The sequence below is a fragment of the Hemiscyllium ocellatum genome, chromosome 44 (assembly GCF_020745735.1).
Source record: "Hemiscyllium ocellatum isolate sHemOce1 chromosome 44, sHemOce1.pat.X.cur, whole genome shotgun sequence".
Taxonomy (NCBI): domain Eukaryota; kingdom Metazoa; phylum Chordata; class Chondrichthyes; order Orectolobiformes; family Hemiscylliidae; genus Hemiscyllium; species Hemiscyllium ocellatum.
The window spans coordinates 4,069,036-4,095,306 of record NC_083444.1 but is presented as its reverse complement, the minus strand read 5'-3'; the positions used below and the strand labels follow the sequence as shown (position 1 = coordinate 4,095,306).

The 26,271-nt window shown below is 46.8% G+C and overlaps 2 protein-coding genes across 2 annotated transcripts in view; one reads left to right on the top strand and one right to left on the bottom strand.

Annotated features, from left to right (window-relative positions):
* ache (acetylcholinesterase) overlaps positions 1 to 6,596 on the top strand; it is a 49,205-nt gene extending 42,609 nt beyond the window's left edge. Inside the window, exon 5 of the mRNA XM_060854693.1 lies at positions 5,635 to 6,596. Within this exon, the coding sequence (XP_060710676.1) occupies positions 5,635 to 5,756 (122 nt within the window). The 3' untranslated portion in view covers positions 5,757 to 6,596. The remainder of the gene's footprint in view (positions 1 to 5,634) is intronic.
* A 5,859-nt stretch (positions 6,597 to 12,455) lies between these two features.
* Positions 12,456 to 19,239, bottom strand: znhit1 (zinc finger, HIT-type containing 1). Its single transcript, XM_060854626.1, has 5 exons — positions 19,140 to 19,239; positions 18,550 to 18,717; positions 17,615 to 17,694; positions 14,214 to 14,383; positions 12,456 to 13,286 (listed from the first exon to the last, which is right to left on the bottom strand). The coding sequence occupies exons 1-5, from the start codon at positions 19,165 to 19,167 to the stop codon at positions 13,265 to 13,267; spliced, it is 468 nt and encodes a 155-aa protein (XP_060710609.1). The 5' UTR covers positions 19,168 to 19,239; the 3' UTR covers positions 12,456 to 13,264.
* Positions 19,240 to 26,271: the final 7,032 nt, after the last annotated feature.

Below are 26,271 nucleotides of genomic sequence, written 5' to 3'. Positions count from 1 at the left end.
GACCCTCTCTCACTAGTATCCTCACATACAGATGAGGAAGGACACCACTTCAACTGGGACAATACATCAATCCTAGGACAAGCCAAACAGAGACATGCACGAGAATTCCTAGAAGCATGGCATTCCAACTGGAACTCTATCAACAAACACATCCACTTGGAGCCCATCTACCATCCTCTGAGAAAAAGAACAGGAAATGACATCATCAACCCAAGGAAACCTAAACACATAAATAGAAAGCAGATCACTAACACCAGTGCTTCACCCGAAGACTCACTGATGATGTTTCCGAGTATGGTGACAAAACATCTGAAAACTAACCTTTCAGCTCACTGAGCAAACCCACATCCATGGCTGGATCAGTGTGTCACAGTGGCAGTGGCACACCAGAATTTCTTATCACTACAGGGAAGAAAAATTCAATTGGACGTCTCAAACCAATCGTGGAGGATCAAAAGTTGACCCCTAATGAAGGAAGCACAAAGGTTTGAGGCTATGTTTGTCTCCAGCCAGCAGTAAGATGTTGAAGCTAACAGCACAGCCCTGGGAAGCAGGACTTGGGAAGACTATTCCCTCACTACCAGGTCAGCAGCTGGCCCAAAGCTGAAGTAGCTATGTGCCATGAATTCTCGCAGTGATGAAGGGGGGTATACCGAACAATTGCTCATGGGTGGAAGGGGTGGCGTGAGCTGGATGTTTTACAAAGACTGACCTTCTTTTGATCAGATAACACAGACCTATTCAAGGCAGAGAGGCAGCAATGTAAATGTAGGAGAGCAGAACCAGTCTTTATTATCCAAGCCCTTACACTTACATCCTGATGTACTCCCGTTCAGTTTTAGATGCTATTTAAATCAGTATTCTCTTAATACTGGCATTCTCTGTAAGTACAGAACTTTACAATGTTGTTTTGAAGGGAGGGATTCAATTGCTGCACTTATCAAGTTTCTTACCCAGAATTATACATTAACCAAAAGAGAGATTTAGATCACAGTGGTGCTCCAAAATTCTGGTAAGAGTTTATCAGAAAGAAACTGCATACAGACTACTTGTATTCTGTAAGGCCATATGGGTATAAATGTAAAGGGAGAAAGAAACAAGTCAATGCATAAAAACATCAGGACACATTCTGGTGGCTAGAAAGGTGATGTAGAGTGTTACAACAATAGCATTAGATTTGATTTCTCTCGATAGCTACAGTTCTCCAAGAACTTTGGATCAATGGTTCCCAAGGGGCAGCCAAGTGTCAAAGTTAGAGAGAGCAAGGAAGCTGTTAGGATAATGGGTAACAAGTGAAAATGAATGAAGGGAACACAATCATATTGACAAGTGTTTGGATAGCTCACAGGGTTGGATGGTTGCAGTTGTGCTGGACTACACTATGATTCTATTAGTTTGCTGTCACACTCTTTCTTTCCAATCCACTGCAACAAAACCTGTTCCTCCTCCTCTTTCACATCTCACACTTTGTTGTTTTTCTCATGCATCCAGTTTCTCTCATTCTCTTGCTCCTTCTTTCACTTCGTTTTTCTCACAGCTGGCATTCTCAAGTTTCATTTATATTCTAATCAAAATTTCAGCAGCTTTCCCTCAAACCATCAAAATACTTTTCATGCAGTATGATTTTTATAAAAGAGCACTCGCTTTGTTGGAAAATTATTTTACTTACGCTATGATTTGTATTTTCATTCTCCTACGGTAAAATTTCTATGTCATTTTGCTTTATTTTGAGTTATGCAATTGTACAAGTTATTTTCTATGTTATATAAACATTTGATTTGATTTTCTGATAAAGAACATACAACAATGTGAACTATTTCCTGCATGTGTAAACATTGTCAATAAAAAAGAGCTTGAAAACCCTCTAGGTAATCCTGTACACCAACATCCTGGGTTCAGTCTTTCCATCTTTAATATAGTGTTTCATGTGGAATTTTATATATAACTTGGGGCAGGGATACAACAGATGTTCCAATGTGTTTCAGATCTACACAAATCAGATAGAGGGGTGAAATGGTGGCTCAGTGGTTAGCACTGCTGTCTCACAGCGCTAGGGACCTGGGTTCAATTCCAACATCGGGTGACTGTGTGGAGTTTGCACATTCTCCCTGTGTCTGGGTGGGTTTCCTCCCACAGCTACATTGCTTCCGGTATTCAGGGATGTGTAGATTAGGTGCATTAATCAGGGGAAAACGTAGGGTAATAGGTCTGAGTGGGATACTCTTTGGAGGGTCGGTATGGACGAAGGGCCTGTTTCCATACTGTAGGGATTCTAATTCTTAAAAATATGCTTAATTCTGTTAGGGGTTAGAGTGAGTTTGAACTGACACAGTACTAGAGATAATTGTTGATATCTGCTGGAGAGGATGCACAAATGCTTCAAGAGATTGGGTCATCTCTGATGTCCTCTACACACCCTGACCATGGCTTGCCATAGGGCTCAATGTTTGATGAGTAATGCTCCTCAAAGTTAACGCTTCTAACTGAGTGAGAAGCTAATGTTTTAACCTGTTTTCCTAATCAACCTGTTTGGAGAGGTCATTATAGACCTCTGGAGCAGGTGGAACTTGAGCCTGGGGTCTCCCAATTCAGGGATAGGGACCATTCCAGAGCTCTGAGCATAGTATTTCAACTGACATTCAAGTGCTGACTCTGTTGCATTGTCAAAAGATGCCCATCTTTTGGTGAGATGTCTAACCTCTCAAGTTGGCATAAATTTTTCCACGGTCTGCATTTCAAAGAGGTGCCTGAGGCCAATGTTTATCCTTCAAGAAACAGATGATCTAGTTATCGCGATTACTGTGGGAGTTTGCTGTATCCAAATTGGAGGAGAAAGTGAGGACTGCAGATGCTGGAGATTAGAGCAGAAAATGTGTTGCTGGAAAAGCGCAGCAGGTCAGGCAGCATCCAAGGAGCAGGAGAATCGATGTTTCGGGCATAATCCCTTCTTCAGGAATCCTCCTGCTCGATTCTCCTGCTCCTTGGATGCTGCCTGACCTGCTACGCTTTTCCAGTATACAAATTGGAGCCAACAGCATAACCATAATGAGACTCCAGACAATGCAATGTTTCCTGGAAAGTGATTTGGGAAGTCCTGAAGTTATGAACATGCATCTTCCTTCCCCACACATCAAGCTGTTCATGGGGTGGTTGATGGAATCACTCATTTACAGCACAAAGATCATTTGGGCTCGACCCAGTTTCCAATTCTTTGTCCAAAGCCCTGTAAGACTGTAAGGAATTTTTAAATAAAAGAATTGTGCCTCAAATACAATAGCATGCAGAGAGTCCCAGACCCTCACTACCACAGGGAGAACTATTCTTCTCAATCCCCTTCTCATCTTCATATAATTACTCTGAATACATGGCCTTGGTTTATTCACTTCTTCGCTAAATGAATTCTATCTAATGTGAACAGATTTTGTAAAGTTAAAATCTACAGACAATCGGAGAGTCTTGGGAATGCTGGGCTGTGATGATTGACATTTTGATCAGCCAGTAGCAAGGGTCTGGGAGGGGCAATTGAAGGGAGAAGGTCATCCTCTGGAATCTGTGCAGCCAGAATTGGCAACCATTTTAAATAATCTACAGACAAGGTGCCATCAGCAAGGAGTCTTCAGCACTGCAAAGGTAGTAATAAGCCCTCTGAGGCACGAAGGGGGAATGTGGGGAGGGAGGGATACACTGTGTACAATGCAAGGCACTTTCAGGAAGGAAGAATGTTTAATTTTATTCCACTCCCCACCAAACCATGCTCAGCCAGGACAATCACACAAGTTTAGGAAACTATAGGGAGACCAGGACATTTAATGAAAAACCTGGGACATTCCAGTCAAATTGGGACATCTAGTCCTTCCTGTTCACTCTATCCAAGCTTTCCTAATTTCATGCACTTCAGTTAATTTTCAACTCACTCTTCCTCTATTCGAACGAAAACAAACTTGATCTCTTCTCATTGCTGAAACACTCCAGTATCTATACTGTACACCTGCCAGTGTGCCCATACCTTTTCTGATTTGTAGCAACCAGAACTGAATGAGTTCTGTAGTTATGGCCTAAAGCCCCATAGGTCTAACATAACCTCACATCCTACATTCTGTGCCTTGGGCAATAAAAGGAGAGCAAGCTTCCTTAACCACCTGAGGGAGAAAGGAAGAGGTGGCATCTAGGAAATTGTCATGCATCACACTGGACAGAATTAGAGTCATTAGAGATGTACAGCACGGAAACAGACCCTTCAGTCCAACCAGATATCCCAACCCAATCTATTCCCACCTGCCAGCACCCAGCCCATATCCCTCCAAACCCTTCCTATTCATATACCCATCCAGATGCCTTTTAAATGTTGCAATTGTACCAGCCTCCACCACTTCCACTGGCAGCTCATTCCATACACGTACCACCCTCTGCATGAAAAAGGTTGCTCCTTAGGTCTCTTTGTTCAGCAACACTCCCCAGGACCTGACCATTAAGTGTGTAAGTTCTGCTAAGATTTGCTTTCCCAAAATGCAACACCTCAGATTTATCTAAATTAAACTGCCACTTCTCAGACCATTGGCCCATCTGATCAAGATCCCAGGAAACATTCTTCGCTGTCCACTCCACCTCCAATTTTGGTGTCATCAGCAAACTTACTAACTGTACCTCTTTTCCATAAATGATTTGGATTTGAGCATATGAAGAAAAGTAGTGGACCCAGCGTCTACATTTGAGCCAAATCTGTATCCAAATGGCAACTGACACTGAATCTGAAGTAATTCTGAGATTTAACACAGCCTGGAAGCAAATACAGAGCCACATCTATGTGCAGATTCAGGGCAAGGCAGGGACTAATGAGGTGGTAAGGATGGGGCAATTTCAATACTCTAGTCTGTTCATGCACAGCTGGGAGTCTGGGGTGCACATTGGCGAAGGGTCTAGAAGAAGCCTAAAGCTACAGTCAGAAGTTCCAGAGCATCGTCTGACACTGATGTTTAAGGACCCTCCCCCAGTTTCAGTCTTCATCCTTTCCCATTGAGAAGAGCTAGTTAAAATGGGAAGCCAACTGGACATTGGGATTTAAGTCATTCAGCTGATTTGCTGTGCTCACCTCGTCAAATAAAAATGTTCAAACAACACATCTGCCATAGTGCACTCATTCCTGCTCTGGTGAGGAAGTGGTCCTCACTGGCGGACATGATCACATGACAACTATTCCCAGGTTAGGGAATAGGGTTAGGGTTAGGTACGCTCAGTGTACTGGCCAAATTTAAATAAGACTAATTAGTCATTATTATACTGTCTACAAGATCTTGCTGTGAAAATTGGCTGCAGTATTTTTATGTCTATACCTCAAGCAGCATAATGTTTTGATTAGATTCCAGACTGCAACTTACACATAATGTAAATCACCCAGATGCCTCAGTCAGATTCTGGTCTGTAATTCATCAAATATCCATGAATTTTTCTGTAACCTCTGCCCTCCACACCCCGTTTTGTTTATGTGCTCCAGCTGTGACTCAAACCAGTGACCTGACTGAGAGATGATACCCACCCACTAAGCTGTCAGTCACATCACTGTGGGTGGGTGTGAGGTATGTTACAGCAAAGCATCCAGTATCTTTCATGACTCAACTGGTCTTCCTTCCCTTCCAGGAACCATCGATGAGGCCGAACGTCAGTGGAAGATGGAATTCCATCGATGGAGCTCCTACATGATGCATTGGAAGAATCAGTTTGACCATTACAGCAGACAGGAGCGTTGTGCTGACCTGTGACCTCCTGCACTTCAGGTTGCGCGGTGAGGGAGAGAGTGGAGCCCAAAAATGACCAGCCACCCAGTCTAGTTCCTAACATGCTCCTCTGTGCCCCACCATAAAACTTTGCCAGTGTGTGTATCACCTAATGGCACTCACCTTCCCAAGGCCTGCTCACAGGATTTGCTTGTTTTGCAAATCTCACCATCGTGCATTACAACTGGTCATTTCCACTGACATTTTCCTCCTCTGCTCTCCTCTCCTCCACCCCCACTAACCCACTCCCCTGGCCATGCTCTCATTTTCCTCCTCTCCATTCCCCTCTACTGTTCTCTCCTTACCCCATCAACTCTCCTCCACTCCACATCCATGCTGTGTTGTGGCCTAAAGTATTCTTGTCGGCCATTCATGACCTCAGACAAGACTCCAGCCTGAACAGCCACTAACCTAGTGAATCATCCCCAATCAGTTAAACTGGCCTCAGCACTAGGTACTGCGTTATTATAGCTGAAACTGGTTTTCAGAACACTGGGAATGGATGTCCACAATTATCACTTGCATTCATAAAGTGTGAAACAAAACCCTAAGATGCATCACAGTGAAAACATTTTAATTAATGGTGGTTTATAATAACAACATTTAACAAGCCAATAATCTGCTCAACCCTGACTTGAAGTGGGATAGTTTTCCATTCCCCAGCAGTTGACATGAGTAGTATAGCCACACAGATTTTTTTAATTGATAATTTCAACTAAGCTCCTTCATCTTATTGACTGATCAACTCTCGCACTCTATTCCTAGCATTTACTATTTCCCTGATGTATTTAAGTAAAAATTCCTGCCAGAAGCTGGGCAATAGCACTCCTACCTCTGGATCAGAACGTTATGGAGTCAAATCCCAATCCATAGACGTGAGTTCATAAGGCAGGCTCACATCCTGCTGCACTGCATCACAACGAGTGTCACTTGTCAGATGATTCACAAAACTCAGATCCTATAGAGAGTTGGGGTTGAGAAAGGGATTTCCCTACTAACCTTGAATCTTCCCATCACTCCGATAATGAGGAATAAGACCATAATTCATAGCAGCAGAAGTAGACCATTCAGCCCATTGAATTTGCACTGCTATTCAATGAGATTATGATCGATCTGCTAATCTCAACTCCATTTTTCTAGCTTGTCTCCACAAACTTCGCTTGCCTTACTGATTAAACTAGATTCCCTACAGTATGGAAACAGGCCATTCGGCCCAACAAGACAACACTGACCCTCCAAACAGTAACCCACCCAGCCCCATTTCCCTACCCTACATTCACTCTTGACTAATGCACCTAACACTATGGGCATGGCCACTCCACCTGACCTGCACATCTTTGGACTGTGGGAGGAAACCTTCACAGACACGGGGAGAATGCGCAAACTCCACACAGATAGTCACACGAGGCTAGAATCGAACCCGGGTCCCTGGCGCTGTGAGGCAGCAGTGCTAACCACCGTGAGCCACTACGCCACCCCAAAAATTTTATTTTAAAAAAATGTCTATCTTAGCATTGACTATTCTCAATGACCCAACCTCGACAGCTCTCGGTGGCGAATGACACATATTCACTAACCTCCAGAAACTCATCGGCCTTTAAACGGGCGATCCCTTGTTCGAATACATCGATATACATTCATTTCCGAAACAAAACGGTCTCAGTTGGAGTACGGAATGGGGAATTGTCGGTCCTTTAAGAATCAGGTTGTTGCCCCCCCACCTGCAATCAAAAACCACAATCAAGAAAGACTACCCCTCCCACATATTACAGCAACATCAATCTAGGTACATATACCACCTTCACTCACTGGGGTTGTGAAAAGTTAACTTGTGGATGGATGCAATAGAACTGGCATGTCTGTGGATCCCTGCTGACACCTTCATATACCACTGAAATGAAACCGACTGTTCCTCAAACTTCCCTGTGAAGAATACATTGCTCCAAGATATATATTGTAAAATAATTTATTTAAGTGGTTTTTTGTCTGTTTTTTTTTGTAAGAGGCAGTGTCTGATGTGTTTTGGGGTTCTTTAATGTTGCTACTGTGATGACATTAGGACAGATTTAAACAAGGACAGGAGGAGTTTGTGATGGAAATATGGACAATGTGCTACTGAAAATGGAATCCCACCCATGCATTCTGCTCCAATGATCCCAGGTCGTTTCTTCTGCCTTGAAGCTCTTCAACTACATCCTGAAGCAGACCCGCTACCACAGCCACATCTTCCTCCTCAGTACCTGCACAACCAACTGACCCCGCATGGACTCCAGACTACATTCAGACCATCACAATTTGGATCTGATCAGGACAAGGTTCTCCCTTCGGATCCTCTGCTCCACCTTCGCAGCCATGCGCCGGCACCTACTCTCCCTGCAGTCAGCCCTGCCCTAGCTCAGGGCCACAGTCTCCCAGACCTTCAGAGGACCTCTGCTATTCTTCATCCCGAGAAAGATCCACACACAGCAAACGCTTTCTCGCCAGCCTATCGAACATCAAGGAACGTAAGTACACCAAACTCTCAAGTATTCACTTCCAAACTTGGGGTTCCTCGACTACTCCAGACTGTTACCGGAACAGGTCAGAGGTCATTCCCACACGGCCGCTACAGCCACTGCTACTGCTGTTAATGATGACATCACTTTACCCACCCGCCATCCCACGGACTGCGGCCACCACCAACCCTACAACCTCCATGATCACCACCAGACCCACTGTCGCTAAAACCTCCATGAATACTGCCCTCTTCCGCCACCTACACCACTGGTACACCGACAATGAGCATGTGACCTCTGCACCTCCCCCGCCCAGTGATTGCTGCCGAATGTACCATTTCTGCCCCCCCCCCCCCCCCCCACTGACATCACTCACCCCAGCCCCACAGACACCTCTCCTGTGAACACCTCACGGAACGTCCCTTCAGCCCCTGTGGGTGCCCTTTCTCCCCACCCCCCCCAATCGTAACTGTTCACCTTAATTCCTCCCATGATCACACCTACTCCAGAGACACAATCCCCACCCCCACTCCTGACTCCAGCTCTACCCCTTCCCCCCAGCCCTGCTGAGTTTTTAACCATCACCCCAGACTTCCCCCTGGGGAAGTCCTCAGTAAAGGTCTCACCTTTATCCCACTACGCCCCCGGGTCAACAAATTTCACACACGTTGCAACATCAAACTTCTACACTGTCACCGTGCTTCCTTTTTCAATTGGGACCCCCACTCACCCTCAGAGGACCCTTCTCCCACCTCTAACATACTCCATCCATTTGGATACCCTCTGCTGGTCTGGTACCTGCCCTCAACCTCTTTTTGTCTCCAACTGCCACCATGACACTGACTGCTTCACCCTGTCCAGCTCTCTCACCCACTTCAACCTCTGACCCCCACCCAGAACTCCCTCTGCTCCAATCCCGACCTCACCTGTGGGGAAGCCCAGTGCCAGCTCTAGAGTGCTGAAGCCTGGTGCCAACTCACGGACACTGCCTCCTACTGCCCCCTCGATCACAGCCTCCCCTCCCATCACCAAACCATCAAATCCCAGACCATCCACATCCACATCCTCCATCCTCACTGTCTGGGAACACTGCACGGCCCGGACCTACCTCTTACCCAAAATTCACAAACCTGACTGCCCAGGGTGAACCAATTGTCTCAGTCTGCTCCTGCCCCACTGAACTTGTCCCCTCATATCTTGACACCATTCTGTACCCCTTGGTCCAGGAACTCCTCACATACATTCGGGACACGATACACCTCCTCCATGACTCGCATTTCCCAGTACCCAACGCCTCATCTTCACCATGGATATCCAGTCCCTATACACATCCATGCACCATGGTGAAGACCTCCAAGACCTCGGTTTCTTCCTCTCACGCCAACACAACCAGTATCCTCCACCAACACACTCATTCAGTTGGCAGAACTGGTTCTTACCCTCAACAACTCCTTCAAATTCTCCCACTTGCTTCAGACCAAAGGGAGAGCCACGGGCCCCAGCTATGCCTGCCTCTTCATCGGATACGTGGAACAGTCCATCTTCCGCAGTTACACCGGCACCACCCCCCACCGTTTCCTCCATATTGATGACTGTATCGGTGCCACCTCATGCTCCCATGAGGAGGTTGAACAGTTCATCACCTTCAAGAACACCTTCTACTCTGACCTTAGGTTCACCTGGACCAAATCGGATACCTCCCCTTCCTGGACCTCTCCACATCCATCTCTGGCAAACGACTCAAATGTTGATTCTCCTGCTCTTCGGATGCTGCCCTGACCTGCTGCGCTTTTCCAGCACCACACTCTTGAAAGGAATGAAGAACCTTAGGTAGATGAATAGATTAAGGACAATCCCAAATTCTCCAAAGGCAGGTCAGAATAAACAGAGAAATGGTTCCCTTTGGCGGAAGGGTCAAGAACCAAAAGACAGATTCAGGTGATTGACAAAGAAACTAAATTCAGCAGGTGGTCAGGTTCTGAAAGGCATATAGAAGGCAGTAGAGACAGATTCAACCATGACTTTCAAAACAGCGCATGAACTCAATAACCTCCATGTGTGCTATGACCATTGTGTAATTCTAAGATTGGATCTCGATGTTCAACATCTTCACATTGGAATGCAGGAGTCCTGCCAGTGAAATCCCACTGACACCCACATCAGATATTGCCCCTTCTATTAAAGTATTCAGTCAAGACATTGCATATTAAGCATGTAAAGTGAATGTATATTGTCATGATGCAAATAATTGTGCACTTTTAAATAAATTTATTCTATCTATATTAATAAATAGATGAACTGTTCTTCAATAGAGTTCATTGCTGTAATGACCGAGCAGACAAATGCCTGAATAGTAAGTGACCAGTTTGATTGGGAATCAGAAACTTGTCTGCCCAAATCAGAATGTCAAGGTTGGAATCCAACTCCAAACTCGAGTGTGCAATGGAGGCCAATACTTCTACTGCTGTGCTGTCCCTCCAGCAAGGCCTGACTCCCTAGGATTAACTTTGCCTTCCCTACTGCTCCCAGTTGAGCAGGTACTGATGTTTTTATCCAACACAACTCCAAAGGGCTCCCATTTACCCATTCTTGGATCCCCATGCTTTAGTCTTCCCCATTTTGCGTAAGTCAATTTGCTTTCCAATAAGATATTATAGCCCTAACTTCCACCTCTGTTGGAGTGATCCAACTGCAATTGGTCCCACAACTACTGTCTGTATAACAAGTTGATTTAATAATTTCATCACAACATCTGATATTCCACACAAATCAGCTTTTCTACACAGTGACTAGCATCCAAAAGTTCAAAAATAAACTATCCAAAAAAAGTGTTGTGGGATATTGAAATTGTGAAGGACACTCAACTCCAAAGAACCTATACACACGTTAGTAAGTTTACACTGAATGCAGCCGATCCCAGACAAGCCCTGACAACAGTTCTAAAAATTTCGCTCAAAATCTCGCCATGTCCCCAGCCAAGCTGTTCCAGTACAGACACAATATTGGCAACTGTGAGGCAATGTGAAAAATTGTCCAGATATTTCCTGTACACAAGCCCAACCCAATTACCGCTCTCTCTGTCTACCCTCCATCCATGATAGTGCTATCCAATGGTACTTGTCAACTAACAACCTGCTCACGGACACGTGGCTTGGGTTCAGTGCAGCTCATTTCCTGAACTCATTACACAAGCTTGACATCAAGACAGTGCTTCACACATCAAAAAGCCACAGTCATTGGGAGCGATGGGGACATCTCGCCACTGCTTGGCGTCACAAATAACGTTAGTTGTGGTCATTGAAGATAAATAATTTCAGCTCCAGTACATGTCTGCAGTTCTCAGGTGAGTGTCCTAGCCCAACCACCTTTAGCTGATCCATCAGTGACGTTGCCCCCATCATAAGGTTAGAAATGGGGATATTCGCTGATGACTGCATAATCTTCAATACAATTTGAAACTTCTAAGATGACAAGAAACATTCACATCACACAAATGCCAAGCAAAGGCCATATCCAATAAGAGAAAATCTAATCATCATTCTTTGATATTTACCGGCACTGCCTATTAATTACTGACCAGAAATTAAGCTGGACAAGCTGTACAAATACACAGTGGTGACAAGAGCACACCAGAGGCTGAGATTCTTGCAATGAGTAACTGACCATGTATCTCCCCAGACACCAAGGCACAAATCAGACCAGCGACAGGTTACTCTTCACTTACCTGGATGAGTGCAGCTCCGAAAACAATCAAGAACATTCACACCATCCAGGACAAGGCTGCCTCAACGTTTAGCATCCCATCCACCAACTCCAATGTTCACTCCCTTTCCCATCGATGCAGTGCCAACAGCATGTACTCTCTCAAAGATGCACTGCAGCAACTCACTAAATTGTGCTTTCCAAACCCATGAACTCTCCAGCCTGGAAGGACGTGGGCAGCAGATACGCAGGAACACCACCCATTGAAGCTCCTCTCCAACTCACTCCCCACCCTGATTCAGGCCTATATCTTGCTGGGTCAAAGTTTTGGAATTGCCTGCCTAACAGCACTGCTAAGCCGCACTGACTGCAGTAATCCAAGGCAGTAACTCGGTACCAGCTTTTCAAGAGGATAGGCAAGACATGCTGACGAGCCAGTGACACCCGCGTCCTACGAATGAATAAAAGAAACACACTAAACTGTACATTGAAGGTCTGGTAAACTTTATTCCGGTAGGCTTCACTCTGGTAATCAAGCAGATTCAGCTTCCCACTAACCTGGTTAAAGTATGGAGGAGCACAGAGGAAAGCAGGCCAAAGCCTCACAAAGTCAATTGAGTTCATACCAAGACAGGAAATACATTTCTTCAAAATTAAATAAGTATCAAAGATGCAAGAGTGTAGGGTGTTGACACAAGTGGGACCCACTGTCATAGTGAAAGACAAACAAATATACAGGAAGTTCACAACTGGAGACAGTGACAAAGTTGTAGAACTATTTGAACAGGCACCAAAGTGTCCAAACTCATCAGTTGAGGCTGTATCATCTTTTATCACCATTACTGTCAGTCCATGGTGCATCCATCAAGGGATCAGCTATTTCCAAAAGAGTTAGCTTGAGTTCGGTTTGGCCAAATATTGCAGGGCTCTCATCTCAGACCCTGCCCAGGCTCACAGGTCTTTATGGGAAACCAAACCCCAGTCAGTTCCTGCAATTTCTGACAGAAGTTGTACTGTGAAGCCTTCAGGGTAATATCACACAAGTTTTTTTTTTATTCAAACTTTAAATATTTCAAAAAAAAAGGAAACAGAGAATTGTCCACCAACAGTTCACAGGCCCACTGTACAGTTGCAAATAACATCACTTGGCATTTTCTGGGTTCCCCAGCCCCACCAAGATCGCGTTCAGGTTTAAAATCAGGCCTGAGAGGAGGATGTGAATAAAAGAACAGGCAGTTTCGATAATTCAGCTGGGTTACAATTGCTGTCTCCTGGACACAGGCTAGACTCCAGACTTTATACTGTCCACTTCAGACACCTGCACAGAAGATCATTAGTCAGTCTTCAAAAACTGTAAAAACAAAAACCCTTCAATTTTCTAAAGTAAGTGATGGCATTCAGAATCAAAGTGATGTCCACAGAGGAGGCATTTTGAGTATTTTCTTTGTAATGGACTGTCCTAATAACTATCTGGGTGATACGGAGCTCAGATTATGACTAATCAGGGCTCCAGGGCTTTAACTTATTCAGTGTCCCTCCACAATCAGAAGGTCACTTGAGGCAGTGTCAAGTGAGGACACCACTGCATTGTGCAGCTGAATGATTTGCCAGTTGTATTCTGCTTCCAATCTCAATCAAACCTTTGAGGGTCAGCTGGAAAATGAGTTAGCGACTGACTAACTGGCTCAAAGCCAACACCAAATGAAACGAGGAGCTCTCATTTCTTGACTTCTACAGTTTGCCAGACTGGTCTCGGACTAGCCCGTCAGGCAATAACTTGAAAGGATGAAGCTGGCAGAAATTCAATATCTCTAAGTCAGTTAAAGATCAGTCAGTGAACGGTATACAATAACCTGTGCTCTACCTGTCCTGGGAGTCCTTTCTTGCCCTCTTCATTCATTCCTGCAATGTGGGCAATGCCAGCATCTACTGCCAGTGCCCTTGAGAAGTATTTGATGGGGTGGGGGACAGCATACAGGGAGTTTTACTCTGTATCTAACTCAGTTCTGGCCCTGTCCTGGGAGTGTTTGATTGGGGGTGGGGATTGGGGGGGAGGAGAACGACAGTGTACAGGGAGCTTTACTCTGTATCTAACCCCATGCTATCCCTATCCTGGGAGTGTTTGATAGAGGCAGTGTCGAGAGAGCTTTACTTTGTATCTAACCCCGTACTGCATCTGTCCTGGAGTGTTGGATGAGAGACAGTGTAGAGGGAGCTTTACTCTGTAACGAAGAGGAAAACGTACCTGGTTTCCTGATGTGTGCCCAGGCACTTGACACAACAATATCGGGCTCCACACGACACACAGGTGTAGTTGGATGGAAAACCACAAACTGCACAGAAATGGCGCTGCGGCAGCTTGGAAGGACCAGCACACGTTGTCAAATAGTTCGGCCCCTCACTTGTACTCAAGTTCTGTTTTGGCAGAAATCAAAATACGTTTGTTAACATTGTTATGCTCAGTATATTCTGAACTTTCAGTCAATATTTCTTAAAACTATATACAAGCTACTAAAATGGCTGTGCAAATCCTGTGATACTCCACTCTTGAGCTCAAGGTAGTGTTACGAAGTGTGGTGTTATGAAGGCGCGTGGGAGAGAGTGACGGCTGTTTTGGTACGGAGAGTTTGCAGGCAACTGTCATGTGACTGATTGGCAGTCTCAGAATGTACTGGAAAATTGAAAGTATGTAACATTTAGCTGTAGTCTGGATACCCCAGTTGTTTTGACCATTTGAAGCTAACCAGTCAGTTTAAATTATGTCCCAGGATACTAAAATCCAATCAAATTTGAATTTTACTGTTTTGACAACATCGAACTAATGAGACGATCTGATGTTTAGGGTATAAAGTAGCCAGCATTTTGAGAGTCAGCCAGAGAGAGAGAGAGCAATCTACCATCCAGAGACTGCTATTCAAAACACTCTCTATCAAACATATGAAACATCTTTGTAGTAAAAGACCAAAGACGACCGAGGGAGACCTGCAGCTGAAAGACATTATCTGGTTTTAAAAATTAAGCTGATGTAATTTTAATAGGGACTTTTATTGGATCAGAATTTTGTTATAGAGTTGGAGGTAGATAACAGACCTTTAAGAGAAAGAAGGTTTAGATTGTTGATTAGTGCTCACTTTTAGAGTAAAAGAATAAAATTAATATTCCTCTTTAAATTGAGGAATTTGGGAGTTGTCTGTCACTCACACTTTAATATCGAGGCGAGGTGAGCTTTTCTGTGTGTTTGGTTTAATTAGCAGAAGGGTTAACCACCGCATCGTAACATTTATAAATTTGAATACTCAAATTTTTATCTGGATTTTTACAGCTACCTGGGGAATTCACACACCTGCTTCACAATCGCTCAAAACCAAAGAATGACAGATTCTCGAGACTACTCGTTGAACTAAAGAATCAATTTGAGCTCCATTGGGGGCTGATGGTCATCAATGATCTTCCCTGCCATCAAAGTCAGGAGTGGGGATGATCCCTAATACCTGCACAATGTTCAGTACCACGGTGACTGCTCAGATACTGAAGCAGTCCATATTAAAATGCAGCAAGACCTGGACAATATCCAGCCTTGGGCTGAAAGGCATTAAGAAACATTCACACCACACAACTGACAGGCAATGACCATCTTCAACAAGAACCAGCCTAACCAGTATCCCGTGACATTCTCGGAGAAAGTGAGGACTGCAGGTGCCGGAGATCAGAGCTGAAAATGTGTTGCTGGAAAAGCGCAGCAGGTCAGGCAGCATCCAAGGAACAGGAGATTCGACGTTTCGGGCATGAGCCCTTCTTCAGGAAATCCAATCAAATTTGAATTTTACTGTTTTGACAACATCGACCTAATGAGACGATGATGTTTAGGGTATAAAGTAGCCAGCATTTTGAGAGTCAGCCAGAGAGAGAGCAACCTACCATCCAGAGACTGCTATTCAAAACACTCCTTCCTGAAGAAGGGCTCATGTCTGAAACGGCGATTCTCCTGCTCCTTGGATGCTGTCTGACCTGCTGCGCTTTTCCAGCAACACATTTTCAGCTCCTGTGACATTCACTAGCATTATCAAAAGTGAACACTCCAGGGATTACCATTGATCAGAAACTGAACTGGACTAGCCATATTAAATACAGTGGCTACAGGAACAGATCAGAGGGGAGGAAAACATCAAATGCTGGAGTTCATGATAAATTAGAAGGTATCGAGAGAGAGAGAGAGAGAGAGCGAGAGAGCAAGCAAACTAACTGAGTCGAGATGACTCTTCAGAGCTGAAAGGAAGTGTGGAGGGGACAGCACTTATGCAATAGTTAGGGAGCGGCTTTGGTGAGGAATGGTAGGGTAGAGTGCTGAGGGAGAAAAGATGTTAATAGTTCCGATTACATGATCAGAACATGAGACTGACAGAATAATGGCATGTCTCACTGTCAGACCTGAAAGAGAAGACAGCCCCACTGAGGTAGGGGGAGGACATGGGGACACCGATCACTTAACCTAAACTGTCACCATCTTTTCTCTGCCAGTGCCCTGCACCCCACCACCCTGACATTCCCACTCCCCTCCGTGCCCTCCCATAAATGCTGCCCCCTCCAACACTTCACTTCAGCTCTGAACGTTAACTCACTGTCTAACCCACTGTGAGCCCCAGCATTTGTTGCTTTCTGTCCAGATTTCAGCAGATTCAGTAAATTCCACCTTCAGAGGTGAGGAATTCTGGAGCTCCAACAACACTCGAAGTTTGATACCACCCAGAACAGAGCACCACTCTAACAAACATCCACTTGCTCAGTAGCAGCAGTGTGTACCATCTACAAGATGCACTGCAGCAATTCACCAAAACACCTGAGACACTCATTCCAAAGACATGACTGATTCCACCCATAAGGACAAGGGCAGCATGTATGTCAGAACACCCTATGGGTAGCACAGTGGTTAGCGCTGCTGCCTCACAGCACCAGGGACCCAGGTTTAATCCCAGCCTCAGGCGACTGTCTGTGTGGAGTTTGCACATTATCCCCGTGTCTGCGTGGGTTTCCTCTCACAGTCCAAAGATGTGCAGGTGAGGGTGGATTGGCTGCGCTAAATTGTCCCATTGTGCGCAGGGATGTGTGATTTGGGCACATTAATCAGAGGTAAATATAGGGCAGGGGAATGGATCTTGGGTGGGTTACTCTGTAGAGGGTTGGTGTGGACTCGTTGGGTCAAATGGCCAATTTGTAGGGATTCTATGATCCATGTCAAGATTAGAGTGGTACTGGAAAAGCATAGCAAGCCAGGCAACATCCGAGGAGCAGGAAAAATCGACATTTCGGGCAAAAGCCCTTCATCAGGAAGGGCTCATCACTTTTGCCTATTCTATGATCTATGCCCACCACCAGCATATCCCTTCTAGCCACTCACCGTCCTAGCTCGGAAATATATCACCATTCCTTCAGCGAATTCTGGAATTCACTCCCTAAGGGCATCATGGGCTTCCCCACAGAATACAGGCGGCAGCAGCTCACCGGGATGGGGTCAGGGGTGACTAGGGAGGGACAATAAATGTTGGCTCAACCACTGACATCAAATAATAAAGTGGAGCAGGACAGAGTCTGCAGAGGGAGTGAAGGTGAAGGCAGGAGTCAAGGAACAGCCCAAACATGAACCCTCACCTGCTCTTCCAAGAGGGATTGGAAATTCTTCCTGAAGCGCTGTTTGAAGTGATCACCCCGTGTCTTTTTCTTCTTCTTTGCTAAAACACAAACCCATCAGCAGCAGCAGCTCAGTCAGCAACAACTCCCATGTTTATACATCCACACCCCTTCTCCAATAACAACCAGGACCCCCCCCCCCCCCCCCCCCACCTCACACTGAGATTCAAAATAGGGACTCCCCCCCCCACCTCACCGCCATCGCTCACACCAACACAAACCAGCACCCCCACACCATCCCAGAAACCCCACCCCCACCCCCGGGATCAGCCCCTTTAACATCCCCAATGTGCTGCCCCGCCCCCTCCCATCCCAGGGTCACCGTCCCTCCTCCCATCCCCTTCTCTCTCTCACCCCGGCCCCCCGGGGGCACTGTCCCTCCCCCCTCCCCTCTCTACCCCCCGGGGTCACTGTCCCTTCCCCATTCCTCCTCTACCCCCCCGAGGTCACTGTCCCTCCCCCCTTCACCCCCCAGGGTCACTGTCCATCCCCCCTTCCCCCTCTACCCCCTCGGGGTCACTGTCCCTCCCCCCTTCCCCCCCTCTACCCCCCCCGGGGTCACTGTCCCTCCCTCCTTCCCCCCCCGGGTCACTGTCCCTCCCCCCTTCCCCCCCCCGCGGGTCACTGTCCCACCCCCCTCCCCCGGGGTCACTATCCCTCTCCCCTTCCCCCTCTACCCCCCGGGGTCACTGTCCCTCCCCCCTTCCCCCTCTACCTCCCCGGGTCACTGTCCCTCCCCCCTTCCCCCTCTACCCCCCGGGGTCACTGTCCCTCCCCCCTTTCCCCTCTACCCCCCGGGGTCACTGTCCCTCCCCCCGGGGTCACTGTCCCTCCCCCCTCTACCCCCCGGGGTCACTATCCCTCCCCCCGGGGTCACTATCCCCCCAGGCCCTCACCGGACTCCGTGTGGTCATCGAACTGCGGGAGCCGTTTGAGCTGCGGCAGGTTGGCGTGAGGGTCATCCTGGAAGTTGTCCTTCTCCAGGGCGTCCAGCTGCCGGTTGAGGCGCCGCTGGCGGGTGGCCTGGTCCAGGACCCGCCGCTGCCCGCCCTCCGCAAACCGGCCTGGAGACAACAAACAATAACACCACCAGGGGGTCAGGGGTCAGGCACCGACTGGGTCACCGGGGGGGTCAGGCGCCGACTGGGTCACCAGGGGGTCAGGGGTCAGGCACCGACTGGGCCACCGGGGGGTCAGGGGTCAGGCACCGACTGGGTCACCGGGGGGTCAGGCGCCGACTGGGTCACCAGGGGGTCAGGGGTCAGGCACCGACTGGGTCACCGGGGGGTCAGGGGTCAGGCACCGACTGGGTCACCGGGGGAGGGGGGGGGAGTCAGGCGCCGACTGGGTCACCAGGGGGTCAGGGGTCAGGCACCGACTGGGTCACCGGGGGGTCAGGTACCGACTGGGTCACCGGGGGGTCAGGGGTCAGGCACCGACTGGGTCACCGGGGAGGTCAGGGGTCAAGACCCGGCCCCTCCCTTACCCACACTCTCCCGCTTCTTCTCCACCATCTCCCCCGACGCTCTGCGGCGGAACCGGTGACACACTCACACCGGAAGTACCCGGCGGAACTGTTCTGATGCTGCACTCCCGCCTTCACCAACTGCGACGCCGATCACCCACCAATCAGCGACGGGACAGTCCGGCAGAATAGACACGCCCACTGTGACCCACCAATCAGAGAGGCCGCTGATTCACCGAGCAGAAACGCCTACTATGACCCAATCAGAGCGTCCGCTGCCTCACCGAAGAGAAACGCCCACTGCGACCCGCCAATCAGAGAGGCCGCTATCTCACCGAGCAGATTCGTCCACTGTGGCCCGCCAATCAGAGAGAGACACCATTGTCTCACCAATCGGAGATGCCCACCAACCCGCCAATCAGAGAGAGACACCATTGTCTCACCAATCGGAGATGCCCACCAACCCGCCAATCAGAGAGAGACACCATTGTCTCACCAATCGGAGATGCCCACCAACCCGCCAATCAGAGAGAGACACCATTGTCTCACCAATCGGAGATGCCCACCAACCCGCCAATCAGAGAGAGACACCATTGTCTCACCAATCGGAAATGCCCACCAACCCGCCAATCAGAGAGGCCGTTGTCTCACCAATCAGAGATGCCCACTAACCTGCCAATCAGAGAGGCCGTTGTCTCACCAATCAGAGATGCCCACTAACCCGCCAATCAGAGAGGCCGTTGTCTCACCAATCAGAGATGCCCACCAATCAGAGCTATCACTGTCTCACCAATCAGAGATGCCCTCTGACCCACCAATCAGAGACATCCACTGCCTCTATTCCTGATGATGGGCTCTTGCCTGAATCATTGATTTTCCTGCTGCTCGGATGCTGCCTGACCTCCTGTGCTTTTCCAGCACCACTCTGATCAAAGACATCCACTGACCCACCAAACAGAGACATCCCACATCTCCACCAATCAGAGCCAGTTACTGTGTCACCTATCAGCGTCTTCCCAAAATCCACCAACCAGAGGCATCCCACAACTCCACCAATGAGGCACATGCTGCAACCCCACCAATCAGAGACATCCTACAACTACATCAATGAGAAACAACCAGATCAGAGACACCAACTGATCGACCAATCAGGCACCCACTGAGCGACCAAACAGAGACACTCCTACCGAACCACCAATCAGATATACCCCACAACCAACCAATCAGAGACTCCCCAAGATCACCAGAGACATCCTCCGAGCCAACAATCAGTTGTCCACTAAGCCACCAATCAGAGACACCCACTGACCTACCAATCAAAGACACCTGCTGAGTCACCAATCAGAGACACCCTATGATCACCAATCAGAGACACCCACTGACCTACCAATCAAAGACACCTGCTGAGTCACCAATCAGAGATACCCTATGATCACCAATCAGACACAACCAATGACCCACCAATCAGAGACATCCCGGTGATTCATTAATCAGAGATACCCCATATGTTGCGTGAATGGACATGCAATACTTGTACAAGGGTAAAGGATAAAAAGAAAATGATTAAATATTGTTGCTTTGTATGGACTAAGGAATCCATTTTTCGTCCCGCCGTCTTCTGGCCAAAGTACGGTTCGGACGGGGATTGGGTATGTCAGTATTTAGAGTTGTATGTGCATGCAAGGTAACCTTTTAGCCAAGAGGAGGCGGACTATGCGTCCTGTTGGAAGGACAGTTTGGGAATGATGGTAGTGAAGACAAAGGATTCCCCCTCTGCCCCGCCCAGTCCCTGGGATCCTCTTAGCTGTTTGCCCCCCCACCCCACCCCCACCCCGTACCAGAATCAGATTAGGTGAAGACGGGGGAGGAGGGGAGACAGACAGACAGGGACAGGGAGCAGATGACTCACAAGAGGAGGAAGAAGGGGCGGTGGACGGGGATGTTGTTGTTCCTAACCTTCACTCCTCGGCAGAAGAAAGAGAAGCTAAAGTAGACGTAGAGGAGGCCTCCGGAGGACCTAAATCAAAGCCTAAGGGGGCAATACAAAAGAAAAAGGGGAAGAACGTAATGACTTGTCCCCTTCGGGAAGTACCAATAGGGGACAAGGATTGGGTTTGTGTGTGCCCCCCCTCACCAGTGGGGAGGTCAGAACATTTAAGAAGGAAATGACGGTCCTGGTTGAGGATCCAGTAGGATTGTCTGAACAAATTGATCTATTTTTGGGGCCCAGTCTGTATATGTGGGCTGAATATACTATTTACTGGGGAGGAAAGGGGACTTATATGGGGATGCTGGACAGGGAGAGATGAAGTTTCCCCTCAGAGACCCCCAGTGGGAAAATCAAAACCCGGAGCATAGAGCAGAAATGAGGGAATTGAAAGACCTGATTCTAAAAGGAATAAGAGAGGCAGTTCCGAAGTCGCAGAATCTGACTAAAGCCTTTGAAGTTAGTCAGGAGAAAGATGAGACTCCCTCGGCTTTCTTGCAGAGATTAAGAGACTCAATGCGGAAATATTCTGGAATGAACCCTGAGGACCCAGTGGCACAGGGTCTTTTGAAAGTACATTTTGTGACAAAGAAATGGCCAGACATACAGAGAAAGATACAGAAGATAGAAGGGTGGAGTGAAAAACCATTAGATGAACTGTTGAGAGGCACAGAAAGTGTTTGTAAAGAGAGACGGAAACAGAAGGCGAAAATGATGGTAGCTGCGGTTGATGAGGTAATTAAGAAAAGAATGGGACCAATAGTGAGCAACCGGAGCAGCGGGTGACGGCATGTAGGACAGAGAGGAAAGGGGAGAGGGAGAGGGAGAGGACAAGGGGGAGCATTTGATAGAGGGTTCGAGCGACAGGGGCAGAGATGGGGGTCTCCACAGGCAGGAGGCTATTATTGTGGAAAGATAGGGCATTTTAGGAGGAGTGTCCTGATCTACAAAAGGAAGAAAAGGCAATTCTGCTTATGAATTTTGATAATGAATAGGGGTGTCAGGGGTTCCTGCCCTCGGGGACCCACCAGGGACCCTTGATAAACTTGAAGGTGGGACCCTGTAGGGAAGATGTTGTCTTCCCAGTAGATACGGGGGCAGCATGGTCATCGCTGAATTTTAAACCGAAGAAAGTAGACATGTCGACACGGTCAATTACTGTTTCCGGGTTGAAAGGGGAGGGATTTACTGTCCCAGTATTTGAACCTATGATGATAGAAGGTTCTAAGGACAGGGTCACAGGGGAATTGTTGTATATCCCTGATATAGGAAGTAACTTATTAGGGAGAGATTTAATTATCCTCTTAGGACTGGAGATTGGAATTCAGGAAAAAGAATTCATTGTACAAATGGCAATGTTGACAGAGGATATGGAGAGAGAGAGATAGACCCTATTGTATGGGCTAGGGAAGGGAATCGTGGAGAACTACAGATCCCTCCCCTTGAAGTAAATTTAGAAAGGAAAGGGGACATTGTCTGTGAGTGACAATATCCCATTTCCATAGAGGGTAAACAAGGACTTCAGCCAGTAATTGAGGGACTGATTATAGATTGAGTAAGATCCCTCATGACCACAAATGATTTAGTGTGATAGATTTAAAGGATGCCTTTTGGGCTTGTCCCTTGGCGGAGGGAAGTAGGAATTTGTTCGTCTTTGAATGGGAAGACCCCAAGACAGAACGGACACAGCAATACTGGTGGGCCGTGCTCCCCAGGGGTTTACAGAATCCCGAATTTATTTGGACAGATGTTGAACAAAATGATGATGCGAGAGATTATGGCTGTTCCTACACCAAGGCAGTCATTGGGGAGTACAAGCAATGTGTGATTTAGTTCTTAGGGAATATGGATGTAAAGGAATATTTACAAGTGATAATCTGCAGAAAGGTAAATAAAAAAAAGTCTTGAGAAAACAGACCCCGGGAGGAAGAGGCCCAGGATTGAGACCTTTCCAGAGTATACAAGTAGATTATACTGAGTTACCCAGGGTAGGGAGACTAAAATATATGTTGGTCATAGTAGATCATCTATCTGGTTGGGTTGAGACATACCCCCGAGCTACTGCCACTGCAAGTGGGGCGTCTAAAACAATATTGGAAACACTCAAACGACAGCTCTCTAAATTGATAATAGAAACCAGACTCCCTTGGACCAAATGTTTACCTATAGCTCTCTTGTGAGTACGAACAGCCCCAAGGAAAGATTTGGGACTATCCCCCTATGAAATCTTATTTGGATTACCTTATCTGGGAACGAATGGAGAATTGCCAATTCCCGAAACTAAAGATTTGTTCTTAAAGAAGTATATACTGGGCCTGTCCTCCTCTTTGTCTTTCCTCAGGAAACAGGGTTTATTGGCACAGACTCCACCCCGAGAATTCACCGTTCATCCCATCCGGCCGGGAGATTGGGTCTGAGTAAAATCATGGACAGAGACTAAATTGCAGCCGGACTGGGAAGGGCAGTACCAGGCTCTTTTAACGACTGACACAGCAATAAGGACGGCGGAGAAAGGCTGGGATCACTACACTCGGATCAAAGGGCCAGTGGACTCTCCAGTTGAGGAAAAAGTCTGGACAGCCGAATCAACGCAAGACCCGCTGAAACTCAGACTAAAGAGACTTTGAGTAACTGATTATACAGTGGCAACACGAGCGCGGGAATTATTTTGTAGAATTGTGTATTAAGTTGTTTTGTGCTTCAGCATGATGTTTAAAGTACTGGGACTGTTTAGAGTTATGATGCTAGTCCTATTAGTATTGGGATTTTGTTAAATATCCTTTTCATATGTATTATAAATGGTTCCTGAGTCTGATAATCCACAAGTAATAGACACTGATGCATGCAGTTTAGTCAATTGTGGGAATGTAGATATTCAGAGACAGTACCGCAGCTCTGAGATACATCTTAAGTCCTGTGGGAATGGCCTCGGAGATGGTACTTGGTATAATAATCTCGTCACAGTACACCGGACCCCCTTCTAACCAGCTCACGATTGTCCCGATAAAAAGTGTAACCCAATATACCTGACAATAAAGGAAACCACATGGCATGAAGCAATTTTGGGGGGGGGGCACCTATGAGATGCAATTAAATGAAACATTTGGGATAGAAATGAAAGCACATGGGAAGAATTTTGTGGGCTGTTGTTTTCGAATTAGCGTAGGACAGGGAAAACGGGTGGAATTACTGAATAGTGAGATACAACCTTTCACCCCCTCCCACAGATCCTAAAGTAGTAAAAATTATAGAGGTAAGGGAATTGAAATAGACTATCGAAATAGAAACTGGGTACGGGGATGCAAATGCCTGGGTTGAATGGGTAAAGTATACTGTAATAAGTCTGAACAAAAGCAATTGCTATGCATCTGCCTCCGCTAGGCCAGTGCCCCAGGTGGTTCCCTTTCCGCTCGGGTGGAAGCGAGACAGGCAGGGCATGAAATGTATGATAGCCCTGTATCAGGATGAGACTGCATGGAATGATAGGAATTGTACCTCCCTATCTCTGATGTTCCCTCCCTTGGAGAAGAAAGATGCAAAAGGTCCCCCCGCATTTTCCGCCGCAGTTGGAAATCACACATCGTGTGTGCATAGACGAGGCACAAGTCAGGCCAGAGATTTGGGGGAGCTGAAATTGTGTACAGAGATTAAAAATGTTACCGAAACGAAGAAAGGAGGGAACTACTCAGCACTAAAGGTTCCCCGAACGGATCTGTGGTGGTACTGTGGAGGCAAAATATTGAGACCCACCCTATCTCCGGATCGGAAAGGGATATGTGCAATTGTACAATTGGCAATTCCATTTACCCTGTCATTTGAGAAGGAAACGATAATAGGGAAAATAGGGAAGGGATAAGGGATCACTGTTAGACACTTTTGATGACAGGATTTATCTCGATTCGAAAGGAGTCCCTAGGGGGCGTACATGATGAGTTCAAGGCTCGTAACCAGATTGCAGCAGGGTTTGAGTCAGCTCTCTTTTGGTGGATAACAATTAATAAAAATGTAGATTGGATAAATTACATTTTCTATAATCAACAGCGATTTACAAATTATACAAGGATGCGGTTAAAGAAATAACAGACCAGCTTGATGCGACAAGTAGGATGGCATGGGAAAACAGAATGGCCCTTGATATGATTTTAGCAGAAAAAGGGTGTGTGTGTGTGTGTGTGTGAGAGATGTTAGGAAGAAGCTGTTGTATCATACCCTGTATACGAGGGCTCACCCAGAGACTGATTGAGACAGCCTTAATGAAACAGATGCCCTTAAAACGAAATCAGACAGAGGAACTTTATCAACTAAATATTGAGGAGATGAGTGAGACCAAGATGGATGAAATTTCCGGAATGATGCTTGCGAATTTTGGGAGCAATGCTTAAAAGAACAAAATGCAGAAGGTAACAAATGGTAAAGAAAGAAAAAGGGGCAATTGTGGGATATAGGAAATTTATGTTTCTTCTGCAATTCGAAATTCATTATATAAAAATAACTGAACTCCATCAGTGCGTAATTGTTTCATCCAGGAGCTGAGTCAACAAGAATGGGAACTCTGTTGAGGAAATGCTAATTGGTTTGCTAAGAATATAACATATGGTAACCCCATTTAGAAGGGCTTCATGACAGGATGCTGTGAAAAGGCAGGACGAGGGGCAAATAGCCCTGAGAATAGGAATGAGCATGTTTTTCACAGACAAGACTGGATAAGACACGAGGTAAGCAGGAGGGTCTTAGGGAAGTGGAGGATGTAAACAGGGGGGGGAAACAATGAAATAAGAAAAAACATATAGGAACCAAATTGTATAAAAATCGAGTATTTGTTGAATTCGGTGTGTTTTGTCCCTGCCTTGTGGACATCACACCCACTTAGAAGTGCGAAATAAAGAGCTCTGCTGATTCAGATCTTGTCTCGGACTGAAATTATTGCAGTGAGTGAGCTTTGTTTCTCACACTCATCAGGTCCACACCCCCCACCAACCCAACCTCCACTCCCGGCACCTTCCCCTGCAACCGCAAGAAATACAAAACTTGCGCCCACACCTCCTCCCTTACCTCTCTCCAAGGCCCCAAGGGATCCTTCCATATCCACCACAAATTCACCTGCACCTCCACACACATCATCTATTGCATCCGCTGCACCTGATGTGGCCTCCTCTATATTGGGGA